The sequence below is a fragment of the Bos indicus x Bos taurus genome, chromosome 22 (assembly GCF_003369695.1).
Source record: "Bos indicus x Bos taurus breed Angus x Brahman F1 hybrid chromosome 22, Bos_hybrid_MaternalHap_v2.0, whole genome shotgun sequence".
NCBI classification, from domain to species: domain Eukaryota; kingdom Metazoa; phylum Chordata; class Mammalia; order Artiodactyla; family Bovidae; genus Bos; species Bos indicus x Bos taurus.
In genome coordinates, this window is record NC_040097.1 from 11,458,092 (window position 1) to 11,478,607 (window position 20,516).

Below are 20,516 nucleotides of genomic sequence, written 5' to 3' on the forward strand. Positions count from 1 at the left end.
ATCATATATGGTTGCCAAGCAGTAGAGAGACATTTAACATTTAAAGTCTAAGTACAAAGAATACTAGACTCCAGTCTCAGGACGACTTCAACACACCTCTGCAAGCTGTAGCCACACAGATTGCATAATTTCTCTAAGAGTACAGACATGATCCTTGTCTATGGTACAGTATTTATAATCACCAAGATCAAGCACTCTATACATTTAAAGATATTTATCACGCTTAATCTAGTTTCTCAGATTCAAGTCCAAAATTTTAATTCAACAAATATTTGTTAAGCATACACCATGTGAAAACCAACATGAACATTAGCAAAAAGCCGATCTTTGAAACCTCTCTCTGGTCCCACCTTGCATAATAGGTCTTCCAATTGCAAGCAATAGAAATAAGTTGCAATAAGAGCTGGACACAAGACAGCTTGAGGAAGACTTCAGCTGGCTCCCAATACAGCTGCGCTGGGCCATATTCTATCAGAAACTCCATCATTTCCACAATCTGTTCATGAGTATATGAACATGCCTAAAAGGACAGAGATATATTATTAAAGAACTCTATCAATCTACCTGCTGTTTTCTCCAGCACAGCTCAATGCTCTAAAGATTTTAATAATAAAGCTAAATAATAAGTCTTGACACACACTTCTTGAGTCCACAGCCCACATATGAAATAATAAATGATGCTTCATCTTTTATTTGTAACTAGACTCATAATACATTCTGCCAAAAAAGGTAACAAAATGTTCAAATTATTGGTGCATGTATTTCATACCTTAAGAAAAAGAAGCACCACATAAAATAATTGATTTCTTTTCAATATGTGACTTTTAAAACATGCAGATACTCTTCTTTGTTCTAAAACATACTAATTTCAAAAATGATAGTGAAGTAAATTATAGATATACCAGGTTTCAAAAGAAAATTCCACATAGAAGCAGCTAGAATATCTATCTAGTATTTTTCACAGAAAAAAGTCCTTTCGCACACATCTCAGTTTATCTTTTAGTTTAAGTATCCCAGCGAAGTAGCAAACTTACAACTGGGAGCAAAGTAAGTTCTCGATACATCTATTTTCTTTTTTTTTCCTTTGGAGCGTGCAGCTAGGATCTTAGTTCCCTGACCAGGGATTGAACCTGGGCCATTGACATTGAGTCATATAACCACTGTACAGCTAGAGAAGTCCCTACACCCCTATCCATTTCATTCTGCCTCCTCACAGTGCAAGTATAATCCATTAATGTACATCCCACCTGGACTCCACTGATACGAATGTGCATTTCAGGCCCAAGATGCTACAGACAATACTAACAATGTTTCTTTTTAGACAAGGTTCTCTCACCTTGTAGGGAGGTTGAGGATGAACAAGAATGCCACCTTCAGTCCTCTGAAGAGACTGCTTCACTTGTTCCAATTTAATGGCCAGGTGAGCTTCAAAGTACTTGCGCAAGGCCATGCAGGTGTGTTTACCAGTCTGCCGGCTAGCGAATATTTCATCATCACTCAGAAGTGCACCCTGATCTTCCAAATTTAGAATCTCCAAAGTACTGATCTATTAAGAAAGGGGCAGAAGAAGGGGGCAAAAGAGAAGAACGAAAAGAAAAAGGAAAAGGAGAAAAAAGTAGAAAGATTTCAGTAGATTTTTATGCTCAAGAAGATTGATAAACATCAAAGTACATCTGTCTGTACATCATGTTAAGAGCAGACATATGAAAACAAAACACTAAACCTATATTGAAAAATGACACAGCTTTCAATCATGTTGAAAGACACAGAGGCACAAAACTGCTTTTAGAACAAGCAATTCTCCCTGTAAGATTACTATCTTCAAGGCAAGTCTACAGTGGCATAGTCCTCTAACCACTTAAGAGGAAGAAAAAGTTGTGAATGAAGGAGGGAAAAAGACTTTATCCATAAAAATGACAGAAAAACCCCTCCAGTCAGAAGCTTCCTCTCTTCAGTGCTGCTGAAGGGCAGCCACATCAAGCAGGACCCCACTCCTCACAAAGAGAAGCCACTGAAGAACCTCACCAAGTTCACCAGACGACGAAGACCATCGTAGCGGTCAAAGAGTTCCAACACAGCCCGGAAGGAGAAGCAGATTGAGAAAAACATGGTAGCATGGCAGCATCCTGAGGCATGTGAACATTCCATTAGCCACAGGGTGTAGTTCACCACATCAGACAGAACATTGTGGGGATGCATGCAAACCTGCAAAGGGCAAAAATAAAACACAACTTTTTAAAACGTGGGGGAAAGGAACTTCCAGAAGGTATAAAAAATTCACCAGTGTACATAGGTATCTACAAAATACAATAATCATTCCTGAGTAAGTCATTCTGATTTAAAGCTTAAGCTGTAAATAAAATTTTATGACAATCTATTCCTAGGCAGAAAACAATCTAAATTTAGAGAAATGTTTAAATTCCACCTAAGCTTTCGGAGTGTCAAACTTTGCAAATATTTTTATCCTTTAATGCTCACAAAGCTCTGTTACACAGGTATCAGGATCACCACTTAACTAATGAAGTAGCTCAGAGATGTAAGGGACTTTCCCAGGCTGATAAAAAGTTGATAAAAGTAAGGGAGCTGATAAAAGTAACTGAGCCTTCTGATACTGAAATCTCCAAGTTCAGTATCCATTCACTCACTGATTTGTTCACACACATGGTGCTGACTCCTGTCAGACAATGAATTCTGAAGCATTACCCAGGTTTGTTTGACACTTTTAACCACAATTAATTCTGTACAAATACACACAGATTAGGTTACTACTCTCAAAAGATTACATATCTTTGCAGAAAGCTAGATCGTAACGAGTAAAAAATTAAAATCAGAAGATTACCCCATTAATAAATTTGCACAGAAGAATAAAGACACCACTGAGAGGAATTTACCAACTTCACTCTATCAGAAAAGCTACAATTGCATAAAATATAGAAGAATGCTCCAGATATAGAAACAAGGGTTGCTGTGGTGTCTAGGGACCCATTTCTTTTCTAATGTATAACCCACTTACATTTAAAAAAAAAAAAAAAAAAACATGAAATAAAAAATCTTAACTGGAAAAACAGAAAAACCAGAGGGGTACAGTACCTCTAGAGCCCTAAGAACAACTGGAATGATTTTACTATCTCTACCACAAACTATCCTGTTAACATACACAAAGCATCATCTGTTGTTTTTATAACTGACTCGAAAATGCAAAATGTAACTCTACTGGGGGACACCTGAGAAGAGCCTGAAAATAGAATGCCCTTTCATTAAGGCCTAATCCAACTGTTTAATTGTCTCATCCAAATGCTTTTCTGTGAATGCATGAGAGTAGTCCCACCCTAAACCATTCCCATACATCTGAATGGACTGGACTTACTCTTTCCATGGCATCCTGGTTGTAGGACAGGTAATACAAGCACATGGATACACCAGTTGCAGCCATAGAAGGACGAGGAATTTCCAGTAATTTCTGTACTCCACCGTGCGCAACAAATTCTGTGGCAAACTTATTGTGGAGCAGGAGAGATGCTAGGTGCTACACAAAGAGGATACATATTACCATGGAACAATCTAGAACAAATATCTCTTCACAGAATATTAAGTTGCTAAATACAAAGACTCCTTAAAAGTAGACAACCACCCCCTCAAAACAGAAGTAAAACCAATACTGCTTAAGGGAAACAAAAAAATAAGCAAACAAAAACTGTAGAATTCGGTAACATTGCCTCCTAATACCAAAGTTTTCATGATGGTGAAAAACAAGAAATGAAGAATACTACTGTACATTATGACACACTCCTATAACTGTTTTATTATTACATATCTTCCCTAATGGATTTTTGTCACCCTTTCCATTTTAATCTTTTTAAACATAATCAGCTTTATGTTTTAGCTTTGGCCCAGTCACTGATTTACCCAAAACTCTGCTTTCTTTTAAACTGATACTTGCTTATATCCTCAAAAACAAACTTCAAAAAACTAGTACATTTCTGGTACTAATCAGAATGCACTTTAAATAGACTTTATTAATAATACATTTCATAGCCTCTCTGGGTGGACCTGAACTGGGCAATTTAAGGGCAGGGAGTGCAATGCAAGCAGCAGGCTACTCAATGACTTTGAATCCAGGCCAACATGGATGCAGCCTCATAACTAGAGCTCCCCCTCCTGTTTCTCACACCAAAGTGTCTTCTGGGTCATGAGACAGGCAGCAAGCAGTACAGACAAAACGATACAGATTTGTAACTGATACTTGTACAAATTTCACCAAGGTCAATAGGTGTGTACCCTCTTCAGACATTCTCTCAATACACAGACTCGGACTAATCCTTGTATATAATTCAAACCCCTTCCCTATTAACTTTTCTTGTCTGATACACAAATCTCTACCACCAAGCCTTTCCCTGCTGCTGCTAAGTCGCTTCAGTTGTGTCCGACTCTGTGCGACCCCATAGAGTACTTTCCCTAAGAAACAGCTAAGCCATGTATGGTTCCCTCCCCAATACTCAGACCATTGCATGTGCTTTTTTCTCAAAACCACTACCATAAATTGGCAGTTCCACTGCCAGAATCAGCAGCAGGGAAAACAGAACAAACAAAAGGCTCAATCTTTACCAAGAAGCTTAATTCTAGTTGGCTCAACACAGCCCATACGTGGCTCACCTCACTCTTGTGGGCAAAGACTCTATTTTCACTCCTTATACTGTACCTCCATATAAGGTCTAGTTCTTCATTTACTATTTTAACCCATTTTGTTTCTACTAACTTCAATACTTACCCCTTCTCCTGCACAACTGAGTCTTCCTTTTGAACAAAACCGTACATATAACTTTCTACACTTTTTATTTCCTCATAATAAAGATCTCTTATCTGGTTTTACCCTGTTCATCCTTATTCCATTTTCTCTAACCCCTTATATGATTCTGCATAGAAACAGGTGAATAACGACACCCATTATAGGTTCTCATACAAAGACCTACAGAAATAGCAACTGCCCAAAGCCCTTCTTCCACTATTTCCTTTTCAAGACAGGATGCTGCATCTGAAAGCAATACCTTGGGCCACTGGAGACAACTTTGACCTCCAGCTTCATCCCACTGTTCGAAGTAAAATCACGAGTTTGCATACTTTATACACATACACACACACTGCATTCCACACACAGGGATACATGTTACTTTAATTTATGTCTGACCTCCTCCAAACTTAAAATTTCTGGGGTCTGCAAGTCAAATTTCATCATTTCTATTTAATTCCAATACACTTTGGAACTGTGCTGGCCAACACTGTAGTCATTGGTTACATGTGGCTAATTTCATTAAAATTAAGTTAAAAACTCAGGAGCTCAGTGGCACTAGCTACATTTTACATGCTCATTTGTGGCTAGTAGCCACTGTACTGAAAAGCACAAAGAACATTTCCATCATCACCAAAAGTTCTATTGGACAGTGTAGCTCTGGAATATCAGGAATGAAATTATACCTTTAAAGAGCAAGAACATCATCTCTTTTTCAGAAGTTTTGTCTAGAAGCTACTATTTCTCAAAGAGACCATTCCTTCCTTTGTGCCCCAATACTTCTGTCACAACATCTGTATTTTAAAAAAATCATAGGCTTACATGCCTGGCTCTCTCAACCACATGATAAGCAGCAGAGACTTAATTTATTTGTCTAATACTATAAACATCACAGAACAGTACTGTGTCCATTAGTTACCTGTTAGGTAGAACTGTAATAGCCACAATGTTATTCATTCAACTTAACCTCTCTCCCTTCAGATTACCTTAATCATGAAGAGGTATGGATTTAGTGGGCTACACATACCTGCCCACCTATACTTAGCCCTTTTGCAACCTAGAAATTCCTTTACTTTCACTGAATTTGGGTATGTCCCTATTTCTTTACTCATTTTCTGATTTATACTCTAGATAACCTAACATCATACAATATGTATACAGTTAAAAACTTGGTAAGGCTCAACTCTTCTATTTAAACAAGAAATTTTCATTTGTTGCTACTGACACATCTGGTAATAGAAACATTCTAAACAATAAAATCCAGAGATGTTATATACCAAAACACATAGACAATCCACATTAATTAAATGCTTGGTAACTAATATTTTCAAGAACTTTACCTTGAGCGCCTCAAATGTAAGCAGGACATCATTAGTTTGTTTTAAGTCAATGTAGAACATCATCAACTCCCGTGATCCAAGCTGCATGAATATGGGAAGTAACTGAAATGAACACCAAAAACATGTCTTAACATTTGAATTTATTTTCACATATTTCCTGATAGAAGACTAAAGAAACCCTTCCTCCCTCCTTTATAAAGATAAACATATAAACACATTTTGTTCGAAAAGACCTTATCAGGAGTGACTTCCTTAAGACTTTACCAGTTTGACACAGATTTTTCTGTATTAGAATGAAAACACATCAATGTATAATATGCCACCACAAAATACCCCAGAAATAACACAGTCGTCTTAAAGCATGAACACTACGTTTCCCAGTAAGCTTACCTCCTGATATTCTCCTAAAGGGGTCAAATACTGGAGAATAAGTCGCTGCTCAATAGCAGGAGTCATAGGATAAAGGGTATAATTGGTGCCAATCACCCAGGGGGACATTTCTGACCAGCTGCTATTAGACAATTCAACAAACATGCGGTCTGGATCAGATGATGAAAAACCCAACTTTTGCTTGGCTTTCCTGAAGCTCTCTCTGTCAGCCTGTTTTGTTGACTTGTTTTTCCTCAATGCCCCTTCTTCAAGTTTCGTTGCTGAGTTCACTCTGCTACTGGTCTTGTGGCCTGACTCAAGATGAAAGGAGATCTCCATGTCTCCAGAAGCTTCCTCTTGTTCGCCATCTACTACATCTACAGCCATGTCGCCATAGTCCATATCCACAGCTTCTTCATCCAGAGGCAAAAGGGGTTCAGAGGAGAGCTTTCGTGGGCTAGGACGCTTGCTTTCTTGCCTTGAACCTACTTCCTGAAGCTGCAGCTCCCTCAATCTTCGAAGCACTATTGCCACCTATCAACAGATATTGGAATAAAACAGATTTATCTCTTCTGTATCTTAAAAGAGTCATGTAATTCTTACTTCCATTTAAGGATACTCAGACAGTTATCTCAATGACTGATAAGAGTACAGATCTGACAAGCATGTTGACTTGATTCCCACAGCTTGATGAAATAAATAATGGCTAAAAGTCTCATTCCTCATACAATTTCCAAGAATCTAAACCTAAATCTAAATCTAAATCTGCAGATAAAACCTAATTCACAGCACATCTGTCTGGATCATGCTGGACCAGACCATCAAATTTGAAGGGGCAGACACAAGGTATATTCAAAGTTTTTTACAAGTGTCTTTGAAAATCAAACATGAAGGTTTTTCAAACTTTTATCTGTATTCTGTTAAATACTGTCATCCACATTACACATAATTACATAAGCTATTTTTCAAGTTCACCATTTATGTTTTCCTTTAGGTACTCATTTTTTGATCTGATCCAAAACTGTAGTAGTATGGTTAGTTTAAAAAAAAAAAAAAGAGTGATCAGGCCTGCAACTTAAACTGAATTTAAAAAAAAACAAACAATGGTGACCAGACCAGAAGAGGGGTGAATGGATGGATGAGTATGTCATAAATATAAATATAGTAAATGTTCACAATCAATGTAAGTGGTCTATATACAGGTGTTTGCTGTAAAATTGTATTTTGCTATATGTTCGAAATTTTTCATAATCCAAATGTGGGAAAGGAAGAGGGAATGGTACTGTTTATCTGGTACAAACTATCATGATCTTTGACAAAATGAAAAACTGCTATATGCAAGTTAAAGAAAACGTACAGTCAAAACTCTTACATAAGGTAAGAGTTGAAATGCTGATATTATAGCTATACTTTAGTACAATGAATAAGATCTACTGACTCAACTTCAGGTAGCAAGAAAGAATGAGTGAATATACTATCTTACATGAAAAAGTCACTATGACACGGCCCTTACCAGCTGTGAGTTCTCATCCCTGTAGTTAGCAGCGATGTCTTGATTCTCCATAGCACCACCTAACAGACCAGTAGAATATGTCCTCAGTGGCTGATCAGCCTCTCGGGCCCATTTGAAAAGGTTCTCAACAATTCCTTCCTTTAGTAAAGGAAATGAAAGAGTACAAATCAGGTGGGTCAAGATCTCATAATTCCAGATATAAGCAATGACTTCAGTTGATAAAAAAAAATTTTTTAATAAAATATTTCAATATTGCTCATAAGATTACAAAATCTAAGCAAACTAAATGTACTACAGTAGGTGGTTTAAAATAACTGTGCATCTATGAAACAGTCCTATTTATCCACGAAAACTCAAGCTAAAGATCAACTATCACATAATGTAGCTATTAAGTCCCAAAAGGTTCCATAACCAAGCGTTGGGTACTAAAAATTCTACGTGCCTCTTTGAAGTTCACAACGCACAATTAACATTATCAATGTCTAAGAAGTTCTCCATCAAACAAGTGTTTAACTTCACATATCCCACTCTTAGTGTTTATTATGAAATAAAATACATAAACATGTACAGTCCAAAGAAAATGAAAATCACCTCTGTGATTTACCAATGAGCTTAAGAAACAGAAACCTCCCATGTGTCCCTCCCTACCATTTACCTCCTTCCTCTCCAAAGGGTATCTACCTTCCTAAATTTTAATAATTTTGTTGTAGAGCTTTTGTTAAATGTTATAGGCTTTGACCTGTATAAACTGTGTGTGTCATATGTATTTTTCTGCAACTTGTTTCTTTTACTCAACTTTATGTTTTTTACATTCATCTATACTGTTATGTGTAATTGTCACAAACAGTACCCAACATAAGACAGGCCTTACATACAATTACTTAATCCTTGTATCAGCTTTGTATGATGGACAAAGTACTATATTTACAGAAGAGAACACTGTCACAATGAGGTTAACTTACCAAAGTCACAAAACTAGTAAGTAGCAGAGCTGGGGTCTTATCCCAGGCAGCATACCTCCAAATGCTCTTCACCTCCATGTTCTGCTGCTATTTTGTTTGCTTAACTTTTACCTTTTTGTGTGTGCAAATATGTCCCTAGAGTAGACACCTAGGAACAGAACTACTAAGTCACAGGTGTGTATGTTCAACTTTACTAGAGGCAGCCAAACTATTTTTCAAAGGGATCACAACAATTCACATTTCCGACTTGAATAGTCCATTTCTTTTAATACATCTTACTAAAAGTTGACCACTATCAGGCTTTTTTTTTTTTGTAATAAGGTGGGTATGAAAATTTAATGCTTCATTTAACTCGAATTTTCTCATTTACTAACGAGGTTTAGCATTTTTTTCATGCCTTATGATCATTCATACTTTCACCTTCTGTGAAATACTCATGTCTTTTACCAGTGTTTCATGATAAAGCACAAAGTCTTAATTTTATGTAATCATATATAATAATATTTTCTTTTAAACTGTGTGCACTTTATATCTTAAACTCTTCCCTAAGGTCATGGTGTCATTCTCCTATATATTTCTAAGTTTTAAACTTTCTTCAAAAAAGTTATTAACACTCTGAACAATACACTTTGAGAAATTTTGTTTTAAAATACTTACTGATGTGAAAACAAACATTATCATCTACTTTAAGTGTCTTTCATTCTTCTTTCTGAACAGCATAAAAAACCTTAAATACTAACTCCAACTATTTCCTTCCATCTACATGTTACCCAGAATTTGTTCCCTCTTTTGTCCCCCCAAAACTGTAGTCAATATTTCTAGGTTTACAGAAGTTCTCTGAAGACATTTTCTACTATGGCCTCTACTGATGCTGTGGCAAAACTTGCTGTTAATTTGCAGGAATCTTTTTTACTCTAGTTGCTTTTAAAATCTTTTGTCTTTGGTATTCTTCTTTGGGCTTTCTGAATCTGAGTGGTCATGTCTTTCATTTATTAAGATCCTAGCCTCATCTCTCTGAATACGGCCTTTCTATTCCGTGCGTGCATGAGAGAGAGAGAAAGAGAATCTGAGTGGTCACGTCTTTCATTTATTTGTAAGATCCTAGCCTCCTGTCTCTGAACACTACCTTTCTATTCTCTTATGTATATGTGTATGTGATCTTTGTGCCCTCACCACACAGCATGTGGGATCACAGTTTCCCAACCAGAGATAAACCCATGCTCCCTGCAGTGGAAGCGGGGACTGTTAACCACTGGACCACCAGGCAAGTTCCTTCTTTTTCTGAAACTCCTTTTAGATATGTTCAAAATTTTCTAATTCTAGTCTCCATGTCTCAACTTCTTTCATATTTTTCTTCTCTTTTCTAAGCACTTCATTCTAGTTCCTTGGTTCATTTTCCAAATGGCCATTTTTCCCAGTCTTATAATTCTGATTTTTCTTTTTTTACATTCAATGATTTCTAACTATTTTAACCATTTTAAGTGTGCAATTCAGTGGGATTAAGTACATTCACAATGCTGTATAACCATTATCACTATATTTCTAGAATTTCATTATCCCAAACAGAAATTCTTTATTCCAGTTTTCAATAATGGATAGAACTGAACAGAAAATCAACAATGAAACAGAGAAGCTGAACAACACTGAAAATCAATTCAATCTAAAAGACATAGAGATAATACTCTATCCAACAAGAGCAGAATATACATTTTTCTCAAGTACAGGTGGAACATCTCCCAGAATAGACCCATATTTTAGGCCACAAAACACATCTTAATAATTTTAAAAGGGCTTACCTCTTACAAAGAATTTTTTTCAATCACAATGGAATGAAATGTGAAATCAATAACCCAAGAGAAAACTGGAAAATTCACATGTGGAAATTAACAGTCATAACCAACCAATGGGTCAAATTAGAAATCACAGCGAAATTAGTACCTTGAGATGAATGAAAACAAAAACACAACACACCAAAACTGATGGGATGCTACCAAAGCAGTGCAAAGGGCAAAATTTATATCTACAAGTACATAAAAAGAAAAAAAGGTCACAAATTAATAACCTAATTATATACTTCAAGAAATAAGAGCAAATAAAACCCAAAGATAACAGATATAAAAATAATAATAAAGTTTAGAGTGGAGATAGATAAAATATCAAATAGAAAAATATAGAAAATTAATGAAACCAAAAGTTGTTTTTTTGAAAGGATCAAAAAAAATTGACACAGGGCTTCCCTGGTGGTACAGTGTTAAGAATTCACCTTGCAAAACAAGGGACATGGGTTCGATCCCTGGTACAAGAAAATCCCACATGCTGAAAAGCAAATAAACCCATGCACCACAACTACTGAAGCACGTGAGCCCTAGAGCCCACGCTGTGCAACAAGAGAAGCCACCACAATGAGAAGCCTGGGTACTGCAATAAAGAGCAGCCCCAACTGGCCACACTAGAGAAAGCCCAAGAGCAGCAACAAAGACCCGGCACAGCCAAAAATAAATAAGTAATTTTTTTTTAAATTGACAAACCTTGAGCTAGATTGACCTCAAGAAAAAAGACGACAAATTACTAGAATCAAAAATAAAAGGGAACACATTACTACTAATTTTACAGAAACAAAGGATTATAAGGGAACTCACTGGCAGACCAGTGGTTAGGACTGTGCTTTCATGTTTGAGAGTATAGGTTAGGTCCCTGCTCAGGGAACTAAGGTCCTGCAAGCCATGTGCTGCACAGTCGAAAAACAGAGGGGAGGGAGGATTTCAGGAGAACACTATAAACAAAAAATTCAGTAACTTAGGTTAAATGCACAAACTTCTAGAAACACAATCTACAAAAACTGACTAATGAAGAAACAGAAAAACTGAACAGACCTATAACCATTAAGGAGGGTTAAACTGTCATCAAACCCATCCCAAATAGAAAAACCTAGGACCAGATAGTTTACCTGGTAAATTCTACCAAACATTTAAGGAATTAATACCAAGCCTTTTGAAACTCTTCCAAAAAACTGATGAAAAGGGAAAACTTCCCAACTAATTCTATGAAGCCAACATTATCCTGATACCAAATACCCTGATACAAAGACAGTGCAAGAAAACTAGATATCCTTTATGACTACTGGTGTAAAAGTTCTCAAAACATACTTGCAAACTGAATTAAACAGCATCATAAGAGATTACTGTATATACCACAACCAAGTGAATCTACCCAAATGTGCAAATACGGTTCAAAATGCAAAAATCAATCTATGTAACAGACCACATTAATTGAATTCGTGTGAATTAATTCTTGTGAATTAGTAGAAAACCACATGACAGTGTCAACTGATAAGAAAAAAATCATTTGACAGAAGTAAATTTAAGGGCCTAGATCTGATAGATAGAGTGCCTGATGAACTATGGACTGAGGTTCGTGACACTGTACAGGAGACAGGGATCAAGACCATCCCCATGGAAAAGAAATGCAAAAAAGCAAAATGGCTGTCTGGGGAGGCCTTACAAATAGTTGTGAAAGAAGAGAAGCGAAAAGCAAAGGAGAAAAAGGAAAGATATAAACATCTGAATACAGAGTTCCAAAGAATAGCAAGAAGAGATAAGAAAGCCTTCTTCAGCAATCAATGCAAAGAAATAGAGGAAAACAACAGAATGGGGAAAGACTAGGGATCTCTTCAAGAAAATCAGAGACACCAAAGGAACATTTCATGCAAAGATGGGCTCGATAAAGGACAGAAATGGTATGGACCTAACAGAAGCAGAAGATATTAAGAAGAGGTGGCAAGAATACACAGAAGAACTGTACAAAAAAGATCTTCACGACCCAGATAATCACGATGGTGTGATCACTGACCTAGAGCCAGACATCCTGGAATGTGAAGTCAAGTGGGCCTTAGGAAGCATCACCACGAACAAAGCTAGTGGAGGTGATGGAATTCCAGTTGAGCTATTTCAAATCCTGAAAGATGATGCTGTGAAAGTGCTGCACTCAATATGACAGCAAATTTGGAAAACTCAGCAGTGGCCACAGGACTGGAAAAGGTCAGTTTTCATTCCAATCCCAAAGAAAGGCAATGCCAAAGAATGCTCAAACTACCGCACAATTGCACTCATCTCACACGCTAGTAAAGTAATGCTCAAAATTCTCCAAGCCAGGCTTCAGCAATATGTGAACGGTGAACTTCCTGATGTTCAAGCTGGTTTTAGAAAAGGCAGAGGAACCAGAGATCAAATTGCCACCATCCGCTGGATCACGGAAAAAGCAAGAGAGTTCCAGAAAAGCATCTATTTCTGCTTTATTGACTCTGCCAAAGCCTTTGACTGTGTGGATCACAATAAAGCGTGGAAAATTCTGAAAGAGATGGGAATACCAGACCACCTGATCTGCCTCTTGAGAAATCTGTATGCAGGTCAGGAAGCAACAGTTAGAACTGGACGTGGAACAACAGACTGGTTCCAAATAGGAAAAGGAGTACGTCAAGGCTGTATATTGTCACCTGCTTATTTAACCTATATGCAGAGTACATCATGAGAAACGCTGAGCTGGATGAAGCACAAACTGGAATCAAGATTGCCAGGAGAAATATCAATAACCTCAGATATGCAGATGACACCACCCTTATGGCAGAAAGTGAAGAGGAACTAAAACGCCTCTTGATGAAAGTGAAAGAGGAAAGTGAAAAAGTTGGCTTAAAGCTCAACATTCAGAAGACGAAGATCATGGTATCTGGTCACATCAGTTCATGGGAAGTGGATGGGGAAACAGTGGAAACAGTGGCAGACTTTATTTTGTTGGGCTCCGAAATCACTGCAGATGGTGACTGCAGCCATGAAATTAAAAGACGCTTACTCCTTGGAAGGAAAGTTATGACCAACCTAGACAGCATATTGAAAAGCAGAGACATTAGTTTGTCAACAAAGGTCCGTCTAGTCAAGGCTATGGTTTCTCCAGTAGTCATGTATGGATGTGAGATTTGGACTATAAAGAAAGCTGAGTGCTGAAGAACTGATGTTTTTGAACTATGGTGTTGGAGAAGACTCTTGAGATTCCCTTGAACTGCAGAGAGATCAAACAATCCTAAAGGAAATCAGTCCTGAATATTCATTGGAAGGACTGATGTTGAAGCTGAAACTCCAATATTTTGGCCACCTGATGCGAAGAATTGACTCAATGGAAAAGACCCTGATGCTGGGAAAGATTGAAAGTAGGTGAAGAAGGGGAAGACAGAGGATGAGATGGCTGGATGGCATCACCCGACTCGATGGACATGAGTTTGAGCAAGCTCTGGGAGTTGGTGAAGGACAGGGAAGCCTTGGTGTGCTGCAGTCCATGGGGTTGCAAAGAGTCAGACACGACTGAGTGACTGAACTGAAGGAGAAAGCTGAGCTCAAGGTAATGAAGAGCAGAATGAATAATGCAGAAGGAAGAATAAGTGATCTGAAAGAACACTGGAAATCACCCAAAGAGACAGAAAACCAAAATTTTTTTTAAAGTGAAAGCAACATAAGAGACCTATGGGATAATATAAACCAAATCTATGTATAATAGGGATTCTAGAAGGAGAAGAAAGAGAAAAGGGGACTGAAAATGTATTTAAAGAAATTATGGCTGAAAACTTCCCAAACCTAAAGAACATCTGAGAAGCACAGACGGTCCCAAACAAGATGAACCCATACCTACACTAAGACACATGAAAATAAAAATGGCAAAAGTTAAAGACAGAGGATTCTAAAAATGGCAAGAGAAAAACACGGAGTTAATTACAGGGAAACCCCTAGAAACACTGCAGGCCAGAAGAGAGTGGCAAAATATATTCCAAGTCTTGAAAAGGAAAAATCTGCAACTGAGAATATTCCACCAAGCAAAATCATTTAGAACAGGATGAAAAATAAAGAACTTATCAGGCAAGCAAAAAGTAAAAGAACACAGCAATACTAAGCCTACTATCATATAAAAGAAATATGAAAAGGTCTTCTCTATACAGGAAAGAAGCAAGAAGATATAGAAAGATCACACTGGAAAGTCAGTCACTTAAATTAGCCAGTATACGATCAAAAAGATAAAAAAAATCCTATTTGAGAAAGTGATGATAAACATAAGGAACAGCAAAAGGATAAAGATGAAGATATTAAAAAAAAGACATTAAAGTCATAAAATGTAGGGAAGGAGAGTAAGAAATACATTTTTTTTTTTAGAATGTGGTCAGGCCTGTATGACTGTCTAAACGAAGCAAAGAGCAAAGGTTAACATATACGTAAAACAAGACAATCACAAATCAAAAATATACAATAGATTCACAAAAACCAAAAAGAAGAGAACATAAACGTAAAATAAAAGGAAATAAGCCAAAATAAAGAAAAGAAAGAAAAAGGAAAATGGAGCAAAGAACCAACTGGAACACAAGGTTTAAAATGGCAATAAATATATACGTATCATTAATTACCTAAATGTCAGTGAAGTGACTGCTCCAATCAAAAGACATTAAGTAGCAGACTGGATAAAAAAACAAGAGCTTTGCTGCCTGAAAGAGACTTACCTTAGGGCAAAGGACACACACAGATTGAGAGTGAGAGGACTGAGAAAGACATTTCAGGCAAACAGAAATGCAAGAAAAGGGGAGTCAATATTTTTATCAGACAAAACAGACTTAAAGGCAAAGGCCATAAAGCAGGACACTATATAATGGTAAAAGGATCAATACAAGACTTTACATCCATCAGCATACATGCACCTAATATGTGTGTGTGCTTAGTCACTTCAGTTGTGTCCGACTCTCTGCAACCCTATGGACCGTGGTCCGCCAGGCTCCTCTGTCCATGGGATTCTCCAGGCAAGAATACTGGAGTGGGTTGCCATTTCCTTCTCCATGCACCTAATATAGGAGTTCACCCAAATACATAAAACAAATACTAACAGATATAAAGGGAGAAGTTAATGGGAATACGATAGGAGACTTAAACACACCACATACATCAATGAACAGATCCTCTAGACAGAAAATCAAGAAGGCGAGAGAGATCAAAAATGATATAATAGAAGAGTTAGACTTAATTGATATTTTTCAAGACATTACATCCAAAAACACCCAGGTCACATTGTTTTTAAGTTCACATGGAACCCTCTCTAGGACTGACCACATACTAGGGTAGAAAATCTCAACATTTAAAAGAAATTATTTCAAGCGTCTTCTCTGATCACAATGGCATGAAACTATTAATAGAAATCCAGCAAAGGAAAACAAATGAGAAAATATTAACAAATTCACCATGAGAAGAGAAATGAGAAATAAACAATTGCATGGAGACTAAACTATGTGCTACTAAAAAGCCAAAGGGTCAACAAAGAAATCAAAAAGGAAATGATAAAATTACCTTGAAAAACACAACAATGAAAACACAACCATACAAAATTTATACCATGCAGCAGTTCTTAAAGAGACATTCATAGAGATATAGGCCTTTCTCAGTTTAAAAAGAAGAAAAATCTCAAATAAATGACCTATCACCTAAAAGAATTAGAAAAACAAACAAAATCCAAAGTCACCAGAAGGAAGGAAATAAATATCAGAGAGTAAATGAATAAAACAGAGGTTTAAAAAAACAGGGAATTCACTGGCAGCCCAGTGGACAGGACAGCACACTTTTACGGGCCTGGGCTGACCCCTGGTTGGGGAACTAAGATCCCAACCAGAACAGTACAACCAAACAAAAGTAAAACAGAAGGAGAAACTAAGAGCTGGCTCTTTGAAAGGGTTAAAAAAAACGTCTGACAAACCTCTGGCCATGTTCACCAAGAAGAGACAGAACACAAGTAAAATTAACAATGAAAAAGGAGAAATCTCAACCCATACTGCAGAAATACAAAAGAACTGTAAGAGAATTCTATGAACAATTATATGTTCATAATTTGATGTGACAACCTAGAAGAAATAAGACAACTTTCTACAAACTATACAGCCCAACAAAATCAAATCAAGAATAATTTGAGCCAACTGATCACTAGAAGTGAAACAGAATCTGTAATTAAAAAAAACAAACCTCCCTACAAAGAAAAGTCCAGGCCCAGGTGGCATCACAGGTAAACTGTATCAAACATAAAAAGAACTTATACCAATCCTTCTCAAATTCTTCCAAAAGACAGAAGAGGAGGGGAAGCTCCCAAAGATATTCTAAGAAGCCACCATCACCCTGAGCACAAACCCCCAAAAAGATACCACAAAAGAAAATCACATGCCCATATCTTTGATGAATACAGATGAGAAAAATCTCAACAAAATAGCAGCTGAATCCAACAACACAGAAAGGTCACTCACTATGACCAAATGGGACGCATCCCACATTCACAAGAATGGTTCCACATGTGCAAAGTAATCAATGCAACACACCACAAAACAAAAGCAAAGTAAAAACACATGACTATCTCAAAAGATGCAGAAAAGGCATTTGACAAAATTCAACATTCATTCATGATAAAAACTCTAATCAACGTTGAGTACAGAGGAACAAATCTCAACATGATAAAAGCGATTTCTGACAAACCCATTGTCAACATTATGCTCAATGGTGAAAACCTGAAAGCATTCCCGCTAAAATCTGAAACAAGACAAAAAATGCCCATTCTTACCACTTCTATTCAACATAGTATTAGAAGTCCTAGCCTCAGTAATCAGGCAATGAGAAAGAAATAAAAGGTATCCAAATTGGAAGGGAAGAGGTAAAGTTGTGGATATACACAGATGACATGATACAATATATAGAAAACCCTAAGGACTTCATACAAAAACTACCAGATCTTATAAGTGAATACAGCAAAGTAGTAGAATACGAGATTAACGTGCATAAATCAGTTGTGTAAATTTCTTCACACTACCAACAAAATATCAGAAAGGGAATGTAAAAAAAAAGTTTCTTTTAAAATCACACTAAAAAGAAAAAACCTAGGAATAAACCTGATCACAGAAGTGAAAGACTGAGAGGTATAAAACATTAATAAAGGAAATTAAGAGAAATGAAAAGATATCCTATGCTCTTGGATTGGAAGAATTAATACTGTTAAAATGGTGATACTACTCAAAGCAATCTACATGTTGAATGAATCCCTATCAAATTACCCATGATATTTTTTGCACAGCTAGAATAAATAATCCAAAAATTCATATGGAACCATGAAAGACCCAGAATTGCCAAAAGAATCCTTGGGGAAAGTGGGGAATCAAGAGACATAACTCTCCCAGAATTCATACAACACTACAAAGCTACAGCAGTCAAAACAATGTGGTATTGGTACAAAAACAGACATCCACATCAACGGAGCAGAACAGAGCCCAGACATAAACCCACACACCTATGGTCAACCGATCTTCGACCAAGGAGGTAAGAACATAAAATGGGAAAAAGTCTCTTCAGCAAGTGGTACTGGAAAGGTTGGAGTCGTAAATCAATGAGGTTAGGACACAGCCACACATCATGCACAAAAATAAACTCAAAACAGCTAAGACTTAAATGTAATTCAGGACATCATAAAACTTCTAGAAGTTTTGCTAAACATTCTCTGACATAAACTGTAACAATGTTTTCTTAATCTACCAAGGCTTCCTGGTGGCAAACAATCCTAGAGACCCAGATTCAATCCTTAAATTGGGAATATTCCCTAAAAGAGGAAATGGCAACCCACTCCAGTATTCCTGCCTGGAGAATGCCATGGACAGAGGCGCCTGGAGGGCTACAGTCCATGGGTTTGCAAAGAGTTGGACACGACTGAGCAACTAACATTTTCACTTTACCAAGGTAACAGAAATAAAATAAAAAAGACAAATGAGACCAGATCAAATTTAAAAAGCTTTTGCCCAGCAAAGTAAATCATAAAAAGAAAAGAGCAAATAGAAACCCTACAGAAATATTTACAATGATGCAACCAACAAGGAATTTATCTCCAAAATATACAAACAGTTCATACAACTCAACAACAAAAGACAAGTCAATTAAAAAAAAATAGTAATAATAAAATAAAACAAAACAAATGGGCAGACCTTAATAGACATTTCTCTAAAGAAGACACACAGACAGCCAGTAGGGACATGAAAAGATGCTCAACATCACTAATTATTAGAGAAATCAAAACTACAAGGAGGTACCGTCTCACACCAGAGATGTGTGAATGGCTTCTTTAAAAACTCTATAAATAGGACTCCCCTTGTGATACAGTAGATGGGAATCCACCTCACAATGCAGGGGACACCAGTTCGATCCCTGGTCCAGGAAGATCCCACAAGTAAGCACACGCACCACAATTACTGAAGCCCACTCACCCAAGAGCCTGCAACAGGAGTGGCAAAACCACAATGAGAAGCCTGTGCACCACAACTAGAGAGTAGCCCCCCCTCTCCACAACCAGAAAAAGCCTGTATACAGCAAAGAGCCAGCACAACCAAAAATAAATAAGTAAATACATTATTTTGTTTTTGTTTAAAAGTCTACAAATAAGAAATGCTAGAGAGGGTGTGGAGAAAACAGAACCCTCCTGCACTGTTGGTGGGAATGTAAGTTGATGCAGCCACTACAGAAAACAGTATGGAGGCTCCTCAAAAAACTAAAAACAGAGTTAACAGGATGCAGCAAGCCCACTCCTGGACATACATTCAGACAAAAAATACATGCATCCTTACGTTCAGGGCAGAGCTATGCACAACAGCCAAGACACGGAAACAACCTAAGTGCCCATCAATATTATGAATGGATGAAGAAGATATGTGTCTATATACAATGGAATACTACTCGGCCATAAAAAAGAACAAAATAATGCCATTTGCAGCAACATGGATACAATTAGAGATTTTCACATTAAACGAAGTCAGACAGAGAAAGACAAATACCATATGAGATATAACTTTCATGTGGTATCTAAAATATGGCACACAAATCCTGGGAATCCCCAGGGAATCTGCCCTTGATGGCCAGTGGGATTTGATTATAGGACTTCCATAGACTGGGGGAAACAGAGACTTTAGTCTTGGAGGGCACAAACGAAATACTGTGCACACCAAGATCCAGAAGAATGGAGCAGTGACAAGAGACTGAACCAAAACAACTGCGAGTGCTGGAAGGTCATCTGTGCAGACGTGGGTCAGCAGTATGTGTGATTACACATAGTAATCAAACCGACAAAAATTAAAGACAAAGATAATATATTAAGAATTGATGCTTTTGAACTGTGGTGTTGGAGAGACTCTTGAGAGTCCCTTGGACTGCAAGGAGATCCAACCAGTCCATTCTAAAGGAGATCAGTCCTGGGTGTTCACTGGAAGGACTGATGTTGAAACTGAAACTCCAATGTTTTGGCCACCTGATGTGAAGAGCTGACTCATTTGAAAAGACCCTGACGTTGGGAAAGATTGAGGGCAGGAGAAGGGGACGACAGAGGATGAGATGGTTAGATGGCACCACCGACTCAATGGACATGAGTTTGGGTAAAGTCTGGGAGTTGGTGATGGACAGGAGGCCTGGCGTGCTGCGATTCATGGGGTTGCAAAGAGTCAGACACGACTGAGTGAC

General features: G+C 37.4%; 1 protein-coding gene across 3 annotated transcripts in view; it reads right to left on the reverse strand.

Annotated features, from left to right (window-relative positions):
• The window catches only part of DCAF1 (DDB1 and CUL4 associated factor 1), an 88,719-nt gene that overhangs the window by 33,602 nt on the left and 34,601 nt on the right, over positions 1-20,516 (reverse strand). For all 3 annotated transcript variants that reach the window (XR_003507835.1, XM_027523414.1, XM_027523415.1), the window contains 7 exons: positions 8,009-8,146; positions 6,517-7,029; positions 6,127-6,228; positions 3,368-3,526; positions 2,026-2,205; positions 1,337-1,546; positions 351-520 (listed from right to left, as the gene is read on the reverse strand). Coding sequence is in view for 2 of the 3 variants with exons in the window: in XM_027523414.1 (XP_027379215.1) it covers positions 351-520; positions 1,337-1,546; positions 2,026-2,205; positions 3,368-3,526; positions 6,127-6,228; positions 6,517-7,029; positions 8,009-8,146 (1,472 nt within the window). In the remaining variant the exon portion in view is untranslated. The remainder of the gene's footprint in view (positions 1-350; positions 521-1,336; positions 1,547-2,025; positions 2,206-3,367; positions 3,527-6,126; positions 6,229-6,516; positions 7,030-8,008; positions 8,147-20,516) is intronic.